A 15954-nucleotide genomic window follows, 5' to 3' on the forward strand; every position below is an offset into this window, starting at 1 on the left:
TTGATGGCTGAATAATATTCTGAAACTTGTTTGTTTCTTAACGTGTTGAGTGTTAGTCAAGGCCTTAAGAAAATGTGGTTTGAAAACCTTTATTTTTTGACCTTTCCAAAATTGTTCAGCTGCTCTGCTTTAGTTTTCCTGTGTCTGGAAGACATGAGCAGGACCTCTATAGGCAATTGTTGACTAACCAAAGCCATTAGTTGTATCAGTATGTTTCTGATGGAAGTAAATGAGCTATTCTGTTGTCTGGTTGTATTCTATTCCATAATCACTAGCTCAAAATTTGGTGCATATTTACAAAGGCATTCATTACAGAGGTAAGTAGGTATTAGTACAATTGGATTGATGAAAGTCTATTAAAGAAATTCAACAACTGAAAAAATGTTTGCCCTGCTGGAGAGATATCCTTAGAATTTTAGTTTAAACTCTATCCTGATCTGATTAAAACACTACTTCCGATGGACTCAAAAGGCCATGTGCCCGGTTCCTTAGTTACCTCAGTTCTCTTTGCTTCATCCTTGCTTCTCATAGGTTTCTTTTATTTCTTTTAGCCCTTGTATTAGTCATGGTTCTCAGAGAAACAGAAACAATAGAATGTATATATAGATATAGATTAGATTATAGAGGTAGATACAGGTATAGATATATAGGTATACATAGATTTATTTTGAGGAATTGGCTTACATGATTGTGGTAGCTAGCAAGATTGCAGTTTATAGGATGGACTGACCAGCAGGCTGAAGACCCAGGTAAGGGTTGATTGCTTCCGCCTAAGTGTGAAGATAGTCTGAAAGCAGAATTCTTTCCTTCTGAGCACTTCAGTCTTTTCTTATAAGGCCTTCAACTGATTGGATGAGGCCCACCTACATTATGGGGAGTGATCTACTTTACTCAAAGTCTACTGATTTAAATGTTAGAGTCTACAAAAATCTAAAAACCACCTTCAGAGCTACATCTAGACTGGTGTTTGACCAGGCATCTGGACACAGTAACATAGCCAAGGTGACATAAAATTAACCATCACAGTCTTTGAGAATGTTACCCTCATTAGAGTCATTTGAGCTTTTTTTTTCTTTGTTAGTCCTACATTTAGAAGAGTCTAGTGGCATACTACTGCATTATTATATATAAATAAATTGAAGAAGTTTATTTTCTTTGTATCTATGTATTGGATTCAGGGAATCATTTTGTAATACCAGTTCAGTATGTTAAGATTTGGGTCTTAATGTTATGAAATAATTGTATCTATTATATAATAATTTCTAAAAAAGGATGAAGTAAAAGCATTGTGCTAGAGCTGTGGATTGTGATATTTTCTATTAGTAAAAAGTGAGTTATTCTTTGGACATGTTGAACAGATTTCTCAAAGTTTTAGAAGATTGAAAAGGGAGCAAAGCATATTTTGTATGTAGAGTTTTTTCTCTAGTGTATCTCATCCTTCTTAAACTATCAAATTAGTGGGGCACCTGGGTGGCTCAGTTGGCTAAGTGTCCAACTTCAGCTCAGGTCATGATCTTGCGTATCATGAGTTCAAGCCCCGCATCGGGCTCTGTGCTGACAGCTCAGAGCCTGGAGCCTGCTTCGGATTGTGTCTCCCCCTCTCTCTGCCCCTCCTCTGCTTGTGCTCTCTCTCTGTCTCCAAAAAATGAATAAATGTTTAAAAAAAAATTTTTTTAAAATAAACTATCAAATTAGAAACATTGACATGTTCTCTCTCTCCCTGTCTTTCTGCCCCTCCCCCACTCATGTTCCCTCCCTGTCTCTGTCTCTCTTTCTCAAAATAAATAAAGAAGCTTTTAAAAAAGTGGTGGTGGGGGCGCCTGGGTGGCTCATTTGGTTAGGCAGCTGACTCTTGATTTCAATTCAGGTCATGATCTCATGATTTGTGAGTTTGAGCCCTGCATCAGGCTCCACACTGACAAATTGAGGCCTGCTTGGGATTCTCTGTCTCTCCCTGTGTGTCTGCCCCTCCCATGCTTGTTCTCTAAATGAATAAATAAATAAACTTAAAATAAATAAACTGACATGTATTTTAAATGAAAATGTACTTAGCTGGCTTGTGGTGCTGCCATCTGCTTAGTGCCACCTTCATTGAGACAAGTATGTTCCAGGTAGTTGCTTAATGGGGTGCAGTAGACAGAGCATTGAACTAAAAGGTAGCACATATGGATTCGAGTCCCAGTTTCTTCACTGTGAGACTCAGCAAGTCTCATTCGTTTCTTTATAAGGAGAAATGATTACCTAATTATCTCAAAGGATAGTGTTTATAAGGATCAAATAACCTATGGAAACAATAAAATAGAAAGGTCCATGTAAGTGTGGTATGGTATTACTACTTCTGGCTCTCCTAGATTTCTGAAACAAATAACATTAATATCTTCTTGAGAAAATTTTAATGCAGGTTTAAATGAAATATGAATATGAATCCTATAGTCTTCTAATGTGTTCACTCTGAGAATGAATATATATTTGATAAAGACTCACACAGGGAAAGTAAATGAGGAATGGTAAATGAGTGATAGAATAATTCATGGTAAAATATCAAATTGGTATATTTTTTAATTTGAGAAGTGCTTTTGGCATTATTTATTCCTATTAGAGTTTATTTGTAAAAATACTGCTAACATTGCCTCCTTATTTCAGAGGAGTTGTGAGAATTTAGGTAATTTTAAGTGTTAATTTATATGTTGTTTGAATCTGGGAAATGGTAGATGTTTACACTTTAATTCAGGTATTTTTTTGAATTTTAAACAGGTATTGCAGGAATAACTGAAGCAGTTAAGGAGATTACATTGGAGAGCAAGGTACTGGTTAATTAGTTACATTTCTAAATTCAGTGTTGTAATTATTTGCATATATATATTCTTATTCAAGCTTTTTAAAATTCGAGTTATTTTTTTCTCCTCTCACTTTTTTATATGATCATATCAACACTACTCCTTCTCAGTGCTTATCTTCCTAAATCTGTGTATGATAAAATTTTTTTTTCAGATTGTAACTGGTAAAAACAACTAATTTTCACTAATTGGGAAGGCTACTACGCTAGTTTAAAAGAAATTTTTTTTTATTTTTAAGTACAAAATTTTCTGGGAATAGAAGTTTTTGAAGAGGTTTATGTACTCAGTGATTAGTAGCTACTAATTTCAAATTTTGTAGTTTAAACATTGTCTTCAGTAATTTACTCATTCCCTCTGTAATCTCTTAATTTACTGTTGTTTTCAGTGGAAGTTTTTGTTTTTGAAAATTTTGTTTTTGAAAATTTAAAGGTAAATTTTAACATCATCCAGAATGGATTTTGACTGAGTGGGAGCTAAATCAGTTGGATTTTATTGTATGGTTTATTGTGGGGAGAGGGGATAAAAATCTGTAACTGGGTGGAATTTTTCTGCTTGAAAATTTTCAGTTAATTCAAGCTAACTTTATTTTTTTATTTTTTTATTTTTTTATTTTTTTTTCAACGTTTTTTTATTTATTTTTGGGACAGAGAGAGACAGAGCATGAACGGGGGAGGGGCAGAGAGAGAGGGAGACACAGAATCGGAAACAGGCTCCAGGCTCTGAGCCATCAGCCCAGAGCCCGACGCGGGGCTCGAACCCACGGACCGCAAGATCGTGACCTGGCTGAAGTCGGACGCTTAACCGACTGCGCCACCCAGGCGCCCCCAAGCTAACTTTATTATAGAAACTTTTCATTTCTAAAGAGAGGATGATTGAAGCTGTCTTCATATTTTTATATTTGAAATAATATGAAAAATACAAAATGCCTTTATTCTTACCTTTTCTTTATTATTTTGTTAATAGTCAGATCTCTTAGAGAACAGAATGTTTGGACAGAATAATTGCATTTCTTTTGTCCTTAGGAAAAACTTGATACAACATTTGCTACAAGTTTAAGATACTCTTTTTTGTGTGTTTTTATCATTTAGATCTTTTGGGATTCGTAACTGAGTCTTAACAGGAAGGGTTAGAAACTAAAACAAGTTTTCTTTTTGTTTTGTTTTGTTTTTTTAATGTACAGTTTTATGCGTGCTAGGGATTAAGGTTCAGTTCATTGGCCTGAAAATTCAGCCTTTTGAAATTCTGTTTTTTGGAGAGTTTGAATGACTGAAAAACCCCAAAATGGCTTTGGCTACTTTAGAAAATCTTGTTTACTCCGGCTGTTAATTATGTATCCTTCAGCCTTTGGGAATGATAAATGGCAGTGTAGTGTGGGGTAGCATTTTATGATAGGTTGATGATAATTCTTGAAAGAATTTTTTATAAATGCAGTAGTGGTTAATATGGTACTTGATATCCCATCTAACATCCTTATGTCCTACTAAAGTGTGAATACTTAGAATAATGGACAACTGGAATGTATCTTTCCTGTCATTTCCTATTTAATATGGAATTTATATTATTTTTCATAATTTAGTGCTTAGAATATTTGTTGTCCAGACCCAAATATTAATCTTTCTTGTTGATTTCTACTGTATTCTGTTTCAAGTATGATCACCATGACATCAACATGATTAAAATTTCCCTTAACAATCACTTTGTCAGATATTGGCTCTTCTAACCAGATATTATCTTTCTTCTCTGGTTTCACATTTTGAGTGTAATAATGATACATACAATTTAAGCTTCTAGTGGTAAATAAAATCTTCCCTAAGTAAAATTACGAATTAGGTGAAACTAGATATCCAGGATTTTTTTTTTTTTTTTTACTTTACTACATTGACTTCACTTTTTTAGAATATTGATTTTGTGAAATAATTCTATATTAGGCTTGTCTTTGGTTAGCATTATTCTTTTATTCTAGTGCAAATATAGGTTAAAAATTGAACTGAAATCTTACATATTTTAGTAATTGTAGAGTCTGATAATTTTACTAAATTCAACTGAAGATATTGTTAACAAATTAGAACATAATGTTTGATTTCTAATAAGTTTAACTTATAAATGTATTGTGATTTATAAAATATACCTTTTTTTTCTTTTAAATTATGTGTGTAAGTAAGTTATAACTATGAACCAGTTTCCTAATACTAATGAATTGGTTAAATAAAAATACAGTTTTTTGGAAGTGCAACTGACAACTATTTTTAAATGGAGAGCTTAGGTGATTCTTGGTACTTCTATAATACTTTTATATTTTTCAGTCACAGCACTTAGCATATCATTTTTAATATTTGGCTTATGGGTTTGTCATCTCCAGTGGAGTAGGAGTTTCTTGAGGATAAGAACTGTCTTTACCACTCTTATTTTCACGGTGGTTTGCACTGTGCTGATGCATGAGTGCTTAGTGTGTGAACTAATGGACATACTTAAGTGACTTTAAATATACTTATTTTCAAAGGACAGTATAAAACTTCAAGATTGCTCAGCAATATGTGAGGAGGAAGAAGAGGAAGATGAAGGAGAAGCTGCAGATATGGAAGGTATTTGTGTTCTAGATTTGCTTTAATCACACTAGAATATGGATTTTGGAGTATTTGTAGTTGAGGTGGACAAGAATTCTACTCCATTGTGTTCTAGGTTTTAACATTTAACAGCCTACAGAGGCTTTTATTTAAACTTAAGTAGTGCAGAACTTACCTTATCTTGGACTCTTCTACTTTACCTAAGGCATAGCCTTGATAGCATTATTTCTAGTGGGATACATCTCAGTCATAAATCTTTAACACTGGGGACAGCTCTAATTCTTTTTTTTTTTCTTTAATGTTTATTTCTGAGAGAGAGAGAGAGAGAGAGAGAGCCTACAATGTGGGCACATGCTTGAACAGGGGAGGGGCAGAGAGAGAGGGAGACAGAGAATCCCAAGCAGGCTCCATGCTGTCAGCGCAGAGCTGGATGCAGGGTTCAAACTCACAGACCAAGAGATCATGACCTGAGCCAAAATCAAGAGTTGGACACTTAACCCATTAAGCCACCCAGGTGCCCACTTAAAAGCTAATTCTTGAAAACTATTTCAGAGCAGAGCAAAGTGTGCTCTTGTATTATGCATTTACTTTTCTTCTTTTGACCAAATACAAAGAATTTATGGTGAGATAGAAATGTTCTGTAGCACGCAGAAGTAGAAGATGGTGCCAGGGAGAGTCGAGGTGCTGTTAATAGCAAGTGGCGTTTGCTCATGAGGAGATGACGCGTAGCTGAATTACCAGCATAGTCTTGACTCAAAGTACTTTTCTGTTTTGTTTTCTAAATTACTTTTGAGTCTTCATGAAACCTAGCTGTATATCTGTTACTGAATTCTAGTGAGAGTTTTGTCCTTATTTTTGTGGCAAACACCCATTCTTGGAAGAAATCTGTATGAGTTACTTGTAACCAGAATTGCTCACAGCAACCTCACATACCAATCATCCCAGTGATCGACTTCTGTATCTAAACCTCCAGTCCAGATCTCCGGAACTTCAGAGGTACTTGTGTAGTTTCCTTTGTACCTGGATGTCTCATAATTGTCAGAACCACCTTCTTGCACAAATACTTTTGCGCATTCCATCTGTCTGAATGGTGTACAGTTATCCAGGCTGGGGTAGAGGGTAGGAAGAAAACAGTGAAGAAAGCACTGTTTTTAGAGTACAAGTTGTGGGACTGCCTTAAATATCTGACCGACAGCCTTTTAGTGTGTTTGTGACATTTCCCTTGGATAGAGCTGAAGAAAAAATTGCTGTGTGTGGAATTTTGCTTAAAAAATTGTGTTGATGGTATAGGAGGTAATATAATAATTAATGTAACAGGCAGTTTTCATTAGTCAGCAAATGTGTATTGGGCAATATAGTATCTATGTAGCAGGCACTGTTCTTGGTGTTAGAGATAAAGCAGTAGACATCTTACGGAGCTTATATTCTAGTTATGGGAGACAAAAAAAATAGATAAGCAATATACTTTATTAGGTGGTTATAAGTATTAGCAAAATAAAGGAGGGGGAGGGGACAGAGTCTTGGGGAAGGATGAGTACTATTTAAAATAGGTTGGTCAAGAAATTCATTGAGAACATGAATTTTAAGTAAAGCCTGGAAGGAGGTGAGTGAGCAAGCTATTTGGATATCTGAGGCCCTGAGGAAGGAGCTTGTGTGGCTTATATAAAATACTGTGAGCAGGGGCACCTAGCTGGCTCGGTCGGTAGGGCATGTGACTCTTGATCTCGAGGTCATAAGTTCAAGCCCCACATTGGGTATAGAACTTACTTTAAAAAAAAAAATCCTGTGTCCAGAGATGAGCGAGGGCAGAGAAGTAAGGCATGGAGTCAATGAGGTAACCTTGGGACCAGATCATGTAGGGCCCTGGCTTTAATTCAGTGAGATGAGAAGCTATTGGAAGGTTTTTTCTAACTAAAAGAGCAACTTAGAATAAGATTTACTATTTTAACAGAATCACTGTAATTGTTGTATTGAGAACAGGCTGAAGGGGATTAGGGACAACAGGATGCTGTTTGGATAATCTAGGCAAGAAATGATAAGAGGTTGGGCTCGAGTGGCAACACTGAAAGTGATGAAAAATAGACTTCTGGACATATTTTGAGGGTAGGGTCAAAGGGATTTGCTGCTGAGTGGGAAGTGGCATGGGAGAGACAGAGTAGCCAAAGATTTTTGGTGTGAGTGTCTGGCAAGGTGTCTTGAACTGAGATGAGGAAAATTGTAGGACCAAATAGCTTTGGAGGGGGAGTTTAGGAGTTCAGTTTTAGATGTGTGCTGTTTGCCATGTACATTAGTCATTCCATTGGAGCCATAGGTAAAGAGTTAGATATTGTGAGCAGGGGTAAATTTGGGGATCAGTAGCATTTAAAGCTATTCAGACTGGATGAAATCCTCAAGGGAGTAAGGGTAGATAGAGAAAAGACAAAGTCCAAAAACTGAGCCCTTGGTTACTATAGAGTTTTTTTAAAAGAAAAGAAAGAAAAAAAAGGAAATAAAGTTGAGATGAAGAAGAACCAAACATAGAAGTTAGTAAAGGAGAAGCCACTGAGATGAGAGGCAAAGCCAAGGAAAGTGTTCAGGAAGGTGGGAATAAATCATCCAGATGGTCTTGGAAGGTCAGTTAAGATGAAACCTGGGAATTTACCCCTGGATTCAGCAAAGAGGAAGTCACTGATGATTTTAATAAGCACACTTTATGCAATTATATAAACAGCCTTATGTTATACAGTGGAGTCACTGAGGGTTCTACAGTATCATGCCATTTGGTATTGCTAATAGACAGTAGTGTGGACCAAGCCTTGCCATGCTAATGTTCTCTGGCTTTGTCAGGTATAGTGCTGCTTTGGAAGTGTGGAATTAGCCCACTCATACCTATTCAGTATCTTCAGTTAAAAACAAAAGCAGGGGTGCCTGGGTGGCTCAGTCGGTTAAGCGTTCGACTCTTGGTTTTGGCTCAGGTCTTGATCTCATGGTTTCGTGAGTTTAAGCCCTGTGTCAGGCTCTGTGCTGACAGTGCAGAGCCTGCTTGGGACTCTCTCTCCCCCTCTCTTTCTGCCCCTCTCCTGCTCATGCTGTCTCTGTCTCTCAAAATAAAAAAGTCAATAAATAAGTAAATAAAGTAAAAACAAAAGCAAAACCCAGGTTTTGAATGATACTCTGAAGTAATATATGTTATTTGGTTTAAGAAATCTTGTACTTGATTAATCTTTTGTTGCTTTTTATAACAGAATATGAAGAGAGTGGATTGTTGGAAACAGATGAGGTTTGTAAATTGAGTTTTTAGTTAACTTTTACTGAATAAACTTGCTGATTAATATTTCTAATAGTATCTTGATCTTTCCAGTAAACTTTTATTTATATGTTTACATTGGTTATAGCGTATAACATTTTAGCTTTGACTTTTAAGTTCTATTTGTTTTTGGAAAAAAATATAAGGTGGGAAAATTACCTTTTCTAAATTGTTACATTCATACTAATTTTAACGGCTGTAAATTTTTCTCCATTATTGCTAGGCTACCCTAGACACAAGGAAAATGGTAGAAGCTTGTAAAGCTAAAACTGATGCTGGAGGTGAAGATGCTATTTTGCAAACACGAACTTACGACCTTTATATCACTTATGATAAATATTACCAGACACCACGGCTATGGTTGTTCGGCTATGATGAGGTACAAACAGAAAATATATTTAAAATTTTTGGATTTAATTCCTTTGTCATTAGGTCCATGTGTATATACTGTGACCTTTTAAATTTTAGAAATCATTTGTTTTATAATTTCATGATTAATACTGAACTTGATTCTTATTTTAAAGAAACTATGAATTATTCAGTGTGACAATAACACTACTAAGAATTAAACAGAAATAATCTGCTACATATTTATTGCTTTGTTCTTGAGGTTATTCATTCAAAATATAAGAGAAATTGAACTTAGTTTCTTGTATTAAATTTTGGGGGTATTACATTTGTTGCGTACATAAGACATTTACAAAATGATCATGTTGCGTGTGTTTTTTTTCCTTAAGACGGAAAACCTTTTTTTTTTTTTTTTTTAACTTGTTTACGTAATTGAATTAAGGGATAACTGAAATACAATCAACTTGTTTTAACATGTATGTCATTCTTATGACTATAAATGGGAAAATAAAAAAGTAAAACAAAATAGTCCCCAAAGATGAATTATAAAGTTAAAAAATTGTTTTGACAGCTATGAACTTACTTTTTTGTGGAATCTTTACTGCAGCTGAAGTTATATAACCTTGGTGTACAGACTCCTTCCTCCTTTCCCTAGTATAAATAAATTGTAATTTCTTCCCCAAAGAGTCTGGTGATTCGAAATAGTCTGTAATAGTGTATTGCAGGTGATATGGGAGGGAGGGATATATCTATTTTAAACATTGAAGTTTAGGCCTGAAATTTTTAAAGTGTTTTTTGTTTGTTTGTTTTTGTTTTTGTTTTTTGAGAGAGAGCGCAAGCAGGGGGTGGAAAGAGGATCTGAAACAGGCTCTGTGCTGACAGCAGCCAGCCCAATGTGGGGCTTGAACTTCTGAACCACGCAAGATCATGACCTGAGCCAAAGTTCGATGCTCAATTGACTGAGCCACCCAGGTGCCCCAGGCTTAAAAGATTTTAAACAGTGATTTCAAAACATTTTTTATCATTTCAGCAAAGGCAGCCTTTAACAGTTGAACACATGTATGAAGACATCAGTCAAGATCATGTGAAGAAAACAGTGACCATTGAAAATCACCCTCATCTCCCACCTCCTCCTATGTGTTCAGTTCACCCGTGCAGGTGTGTGTGTGTGTGTGTGTGTGTGTGTGTGTGTGTGTGTGTGTGTGTTGTGTGTGTGTTGTGTGTCCATAAGGATTTATTACTTGAGAGTCTGTAAACAAAGTGTCCTAACAGAAAAGTTTAATAAGCAAGTAAAATTCTCTTTTGTCTTTTTTAGAAAGGTTCTTGTGCTTAAATATGTAAGAACAAAGGAAAAAGACCCAATTCATTTTAAGTTTAATTAATAAGACTATTTTTTGTTCTCTTTGTGTGTTTAGCTATAGTGTAGTATAGATCTTTGTGGTTTTACTGTTTTCAGCTCCAAGAATAATTTAGAAGATGCTCTTTAGATTAAAAAGTACTCATCATTTAGACATGGTTTGCCCTATTGTGATAAATCTTGCTATGAATGTGGAGTATAAAGTTATCCTTGTGTTTTTTATTTATCTCCTTTTATTGGTTAGTGAAGGAAGATGTATTCAGAGTTTCTATTTTCCTTTAGTCTCCAGTTAAGAGATATTCAGCCCTACTATTTGGGATTTTCTTTGCATCATTGTGTTTTCGTAGGGCCAAGTAAGTGAAGCGGGCTCTATATGCACAATTTACTCTGTTATTTCTAATGGGTAACTCTTACAAATCACTGAGAAATTCTGGTAACAATATTTTTTGGATGAAAACTTTGGTATTCTATTGACTAATTAGATGCAACATTCTAGTTTTTAAAAATTCTTAGTATTCTCCTCTTATTTTTTGCAACCTCTTTGTCCTCATACTTTATCCAATAGAAAGCCTAGTTCATTTTTCCAGTTCATTTATGTCAAGAGTTGTTAATATTGCTAACTGAAAAGTAATTCAAGAGTCCTTAGTTTTAGTTTTGGATTATCTGAAAGGTTTTCATTTTATTTTGTTGCCTTCTCTGATGGTTTGAGGTTTTAGGATGGTGCTTATCAAACTGAGGCATGTCTCTTTCTTAGCTGTGTTAGGGAAAAGAGATAAGTAATTTAACTGGTAATTAATGTTAAACGTTTTAATAAATGGCTGTATTATACAATGTAATGTAAGTAGCAAAAAGTTGGGGGCCTATAAGGTAAGATTTCAAGTACATTTTAGGCCTGGCCATGGGCCACCTCAGATTATGTTTTTGGATTCTCAGGACTCTGAGAATCTTTTTTTTTTTTTTTTTTTTAAACTGTATTTTATTTTTATTTTGAGAGAGAGTGACCAGGGGCTTATTCTCAGCTAAATATTTGAGCAGCTGAAATCCCAGCATTGTAAATATGTCTTTTATTTATTTATTTTTGTTTTTTGATTAGCTGTTACCATGTAGGTTTTTTGAATTTGCCTGGTATAATTCTTGTTTCTTAGAGCACACAGCCCTTGCTCTGCAATTATACCCTGGCATGGTTTCCCTTTTCTCTAGTTTTCTGCTGCACTATCCTCCAAACTCCTTCAGCCCGCGTTGTAGGATAGCTAACTAGTGCCGTTGTGTTTGTGACTACCATAGCTTTTAAAATTTAGCCTGAGCTCCAGTAAAATATTCTACATGACTCAACAATCTGATTTGTTTGGGAATAGGAAGGAGAATATTTTATAATATAACTATTACGTTAAAATTAATTCACTGACACTAATAAGGTAGATTCCTTGCTTTTCCTATTTTGATCTAATCTATGCTGATAAGATTTATTTATTCTTTGGCTTTTAGGCATGCTGAGGTGATGAAGAAAATCATTGAGACTGTTGCAGAAGGAGGGGGAGAACTTGGTGTTCATATGTATCCTTATCTGTGTATGTCATTAGTGGCACATTGGCTCCTAGGATTGTTTTCCTCTTTGGGACATGTAGTATAATGTTAATGACACAGTACCTATAACTTGTTTTAGCCCCTCATATCTGGAAGTCTTAATGGGGGTCCTTATTTAGAAAATGCCATATTGTGATAGTTATGCTTTGTCCAGATGATGAGCACATGTTCCTTTGTGCTCCCATCAGCCCTGCCTTATGACAGAACCTCGGTCAGTGTGTTTGTCTAGGTAGCAGCTTGCTAGTTGCTTTTGTTTGTGGAAGAGGCAATGGCTAAGAGTATGTGAATATAGAACCATTGCTCTTAATGGAAAAAAACGGGCAAAAAGAAGAGTAACCTACTAATTTAGAGGATAACACATGAGTATCTTTTCCCTAAGTATATTTCCAGTTTAACTATTATTAAAAAATGTGCTTCCCATCAGGTAAAAGTAAAGTTAGGTTGTGTCATTCTGAGGTCTCTGAAACAGAATTCAGCTTAATAGGTTAATAAAAAGTAAAGCACACGAAGTATATTTCATATATTCTTAAAATATAGTATCTTTTTTATTTTAAGAGCACCCTTCTTATATCTTACTATGGTTTTCCTACTTCTGGGGTTGACAAGAATAAACTAAGTAAACTGCTGGATCCTGAAATACATGTACCCATAGCATGGATTTGGCAAAAGCAGCCAAAGTCAATAATGTAGATGCCAAATAGTTTACATAAGTTTGGTGCTAGATTGATATAACACTTGGTTCTTGCCACTCAGTGTTAGATGTAGACTGTGAGGGGACCTAAAAATTACTAATAAAGTATGTCCCTCAGAGGAACACTGGGCTTATTTGACACTGAAACAAACCTGGAACCCTCGGACCAAGCCAGTCTGATTCCTGAAACCCTATTGCGCATAACTTGAGCATTCATCTCTGTGTTGGAGACTGGGTAGCGACTTATAAGACTCTGTGTTTAATAATTGAGTCATCAGTTCCCCCAATAAAAATTAAGGTCTTAATATTTTCAGGTGCAGTGGAACATAGAAAAAAAATTCAGGATTTTATTAAACACAGTCTAGTGTAGCAGATTGTATGGCAAGTACATACACTAACTACAATCAGTCCTTATGGAGGGTTTCCACTTAATTATTTTTTTCTCTTTTGCTTCAGTGCTTTTATATTTTTTACCCTGTCTTATTTTCTAACAAACTAATAGGCAGTAAAGGAACCATTTCCCACTCATTTAAACATGAACAACCTTGTTCTCACTTTTATATAAAAAAAAAAAAAATGGGCTCATGCAAACTCATACTTATTAGGAAGTTTCACATTTAAATACTAAATGGGAGTAGGTCAAGCAGTCTTCAAGTTACAGAGAACCTCATGTTGAGTAGACACAAACTTCCATGAATTATTTTTTAATATACTTAAGATTTTGTCTTATGTATTTTTTCTGAGAAATTGTTTAATAAGGATAATTACAATGTTAGCTTAAATCCTAGTACTATTTACCAATCAATTTTCCTTAGCTAAAGACCTTTAGGTATCTTCTAATTTTCTTGAAGTTCGTACAAGCTGTCATTCCAACAATAGAATATGACTACACAAGACACTTCACAATGTAACGAAGAGAGCATAGAATTTATCCTAATTACTGGTTCTGATTTTTAAAGAATTAACCCATAGATGTGACATTGACCATATACACCAATATGTACAATTTCTCTAATAAAGGGACTTATATGTTTATGCATTAAATAAAAAAAGTTCCACTACCAGCCTTATTTGTTTAATAAAAATGAGTGTAAAGAGACTGTTTTTCTTGCTTCTTATCAAAAGATGATAGTAGTATGTTAGAACTCTGGAAATGGGGGGTACCTGGGTGGCTCAATTGGTTAAGCATCTGACTCTTGATGTCGGCTTAGGTCATGATCTCACGGTTCCTGAGATCGAGCCCAACGAGCTGTCAGTGCACAGCCTGCTTGGGATCCTCTCTCCTTGCCTCTCCCCTAATTGTGCTCGTTCTCTCTCTCTCTCTCTCTCTCTCTCTCTCTCTCTGTCTCTCTCTCTGTCTCTCTCTCTGTCTCTCTGTCTCTCTCATCTCCCTCTCTCAAAATAAACATTAAAAAAAAATCTCTGGAAATTGCATGGTAGAATATTAGAATTTAAAGGGATCTCTTGGTTGTATCACATCAGTGTATAGATCTGGGTGTAGAAGTTCAGAAAGGTCAAATGCATTCTACTGTGGGACCAACTAGGGAGAAGGACCAGAATGCCCATTAGGATATATTCTCTTTGTACTTTGCCTCTTGGCTCTGTTCTTTCCATTCTGCATATAATGGAATGGCTAACCCTGCCTCTAAGGAACTTTCCTTGTTTTGTTGTTGCTGTTTTCTCATCATTCAAGAATACTCTCCTTTCTTTCAGCGCCCCTTTACTTTTCTCCTTTTCCCATTTGTAGTTCAGTTCTTTTATTGCAAGGAAATCTCCATTATAAAGATAATGTTTTTGGTAGAGTTAAGATGCTGTCTGATAGGGTGTCATATGGAGATACAAAAATGAGCATCATCAAATACACTTCAGATATCCTGCTTGCTCATAAAGCCAGCCAGCTCTTTTCCTTTGTTAATCTTCCAAACTGATTTTACTGAAGTGTTCTGTTTTTGAATACCTTTAATCTAAATTATGTCCATTATTAGATATTATCACATAGTCAGCACTTTTTCCCAGTTAGTCTTATCAATAATATAGATAGCCTCAAATCTTTTCAAGTAAAGGTCATATTTCAGTCACCACTAGGTGGCATAAGCCATTTTGTTGGTCAAACTTTTTTTTAGTTTCAGTAATTTTTTCCAATTGAAATCTTTGTATAGATCCTTAATATATACAAAATGGATGTGTTAATGGTATGAATGTGTTTTTAAACTCATGAGTTTTATGAGAACAATAATTGTTTTGATGAAATTTGGATCATGGATGACAGTCTTAAAGCCTTTGCACCTAATTTACTTTTTATATTAGCTTTGTGGTGGTATTTTTAAACTCTGATTTGTATAAATAGTAGCAGATGGCAATAGTTTTCTTTATTTTTTAACTTTATTTTGAAATAATTTTATATTTACAGAAGCATTACAAGTCCTGTATACCCTTCACCCAGCATCCTCTGTCGTAACATCTTATGTAACCATGTTTATCAAAACTAAGAAATTAACATTGATATCATACTATTAACTGCAGATTTTATTCACACTCCCCTGAGTTTTTTTTACTTAATGTCTTTTTTCTGTTCCGGAATCCAATCTAGGATACACTGTATTTAGTTGTCTTAAGTCTCTTCCGATCTGTGACCGTTTCTGTCTTTATCTTTCATGATCCTGATAGTTTTAAAGAGTAATAGTCAGAAATTTTGTACAATACCCCTCAATCTGGATTTATCTGATGTTTTCTCATGATGAGACTGAGGTTAAAAAATTTGGGAAAGAATACCACAGAGCTGGTGTGCCCTTTTAACATTATGTTAGGAAGCAGTTGATTAAGATGGTGTCTGCTAGGTTTCTTTTTTTTTTTTTTTTTAATGTTTACTATTTATTTTTGAAAGCAAGACAGAGCACGGGCAGGGGAGGGGCAAAGAGAGAGGGAGACACCATCCAGAGCAGGCTCCAAGCTCCGAACTACCAGCACAGAGCCCGACGTTGGGGCCCAAACCCATGAGCTTAGATAATGACCTGAGCTGAAGTCAGACTAGGTTTCTTAATTTCAAATTCCAATTGTTTATTGCTTGCAATACAACAGACTTTCATATACTGATGTGTTCTGTATCCTTGCTAAATTCATTTTCAATTCCTGTTTATTGCAGGTCCTATAGATTATTTATATAGACAATCATATCATCTGCATATATAGATAATTTTAGTTTTTTGTTTCCAATCTATGTGTCTTGTATTTTTCTTACCTAATTGAACAATACAGTTTTGATTAGGAGTAATGTGAGTGGACATCCT

The 15954-nt window shown here is 35.2% G+C and overlaps 1 protein-coding gene across 1 annotated transcript in view; it reads left to right on the forward strand.

The window, feature by feature from the left end:
• ATG3 (autophagy related 3) overlaps window positions 1-13764 on the forward strand; it is a 27184-nt gene extending 13420 nt beyond the window's left edge. Inside the window, exons 6-12 of the mRNA XM_047874705.1 lie at window positions 2755-2804; window positions 5338-5419; window positions 8626-8660; window positions 8911-9066; window positions 10066-10193; window positions 11878-11946; window positions 13497-13764. Of these exons, the coding sequence (XP_047730661.1) occupies window positions 2755-2804; window positions 5338-5419; window positions 8626-8660; window positions 8911-9066; window positions 10066-10193; window positions 11878-11946; window positions 13497-13578 (602 nt within the window). The 3' untranslated portion in view covers window positions 13579-13764. The remainder of the gene's footprint in view (window positions 1-2754; window positions 2805-5337; window positions 5420-8625; window positions 8661-8910; window positions 9067-10065; window positions 10194-11877; window positions 11947-13496) is intronic.
• Window positions 13765-15954: the final 2190 nt, after the last annotated feature.

The sequence above is a fragment of the Prionailurus viverrinus genome, chromosome C2 (assembly GCF_022837055.1).
Source record: "Prionailurus viverrinus isolate Anna chromosome C2, UM_Priviv_1.0, whole genome shotgun sequence".
NCBI lineage: Eukaryota > Metazoa > Chordata > Mammalia > Carnivora > Felidae > Prionailurus > Prionailurus viverrinus.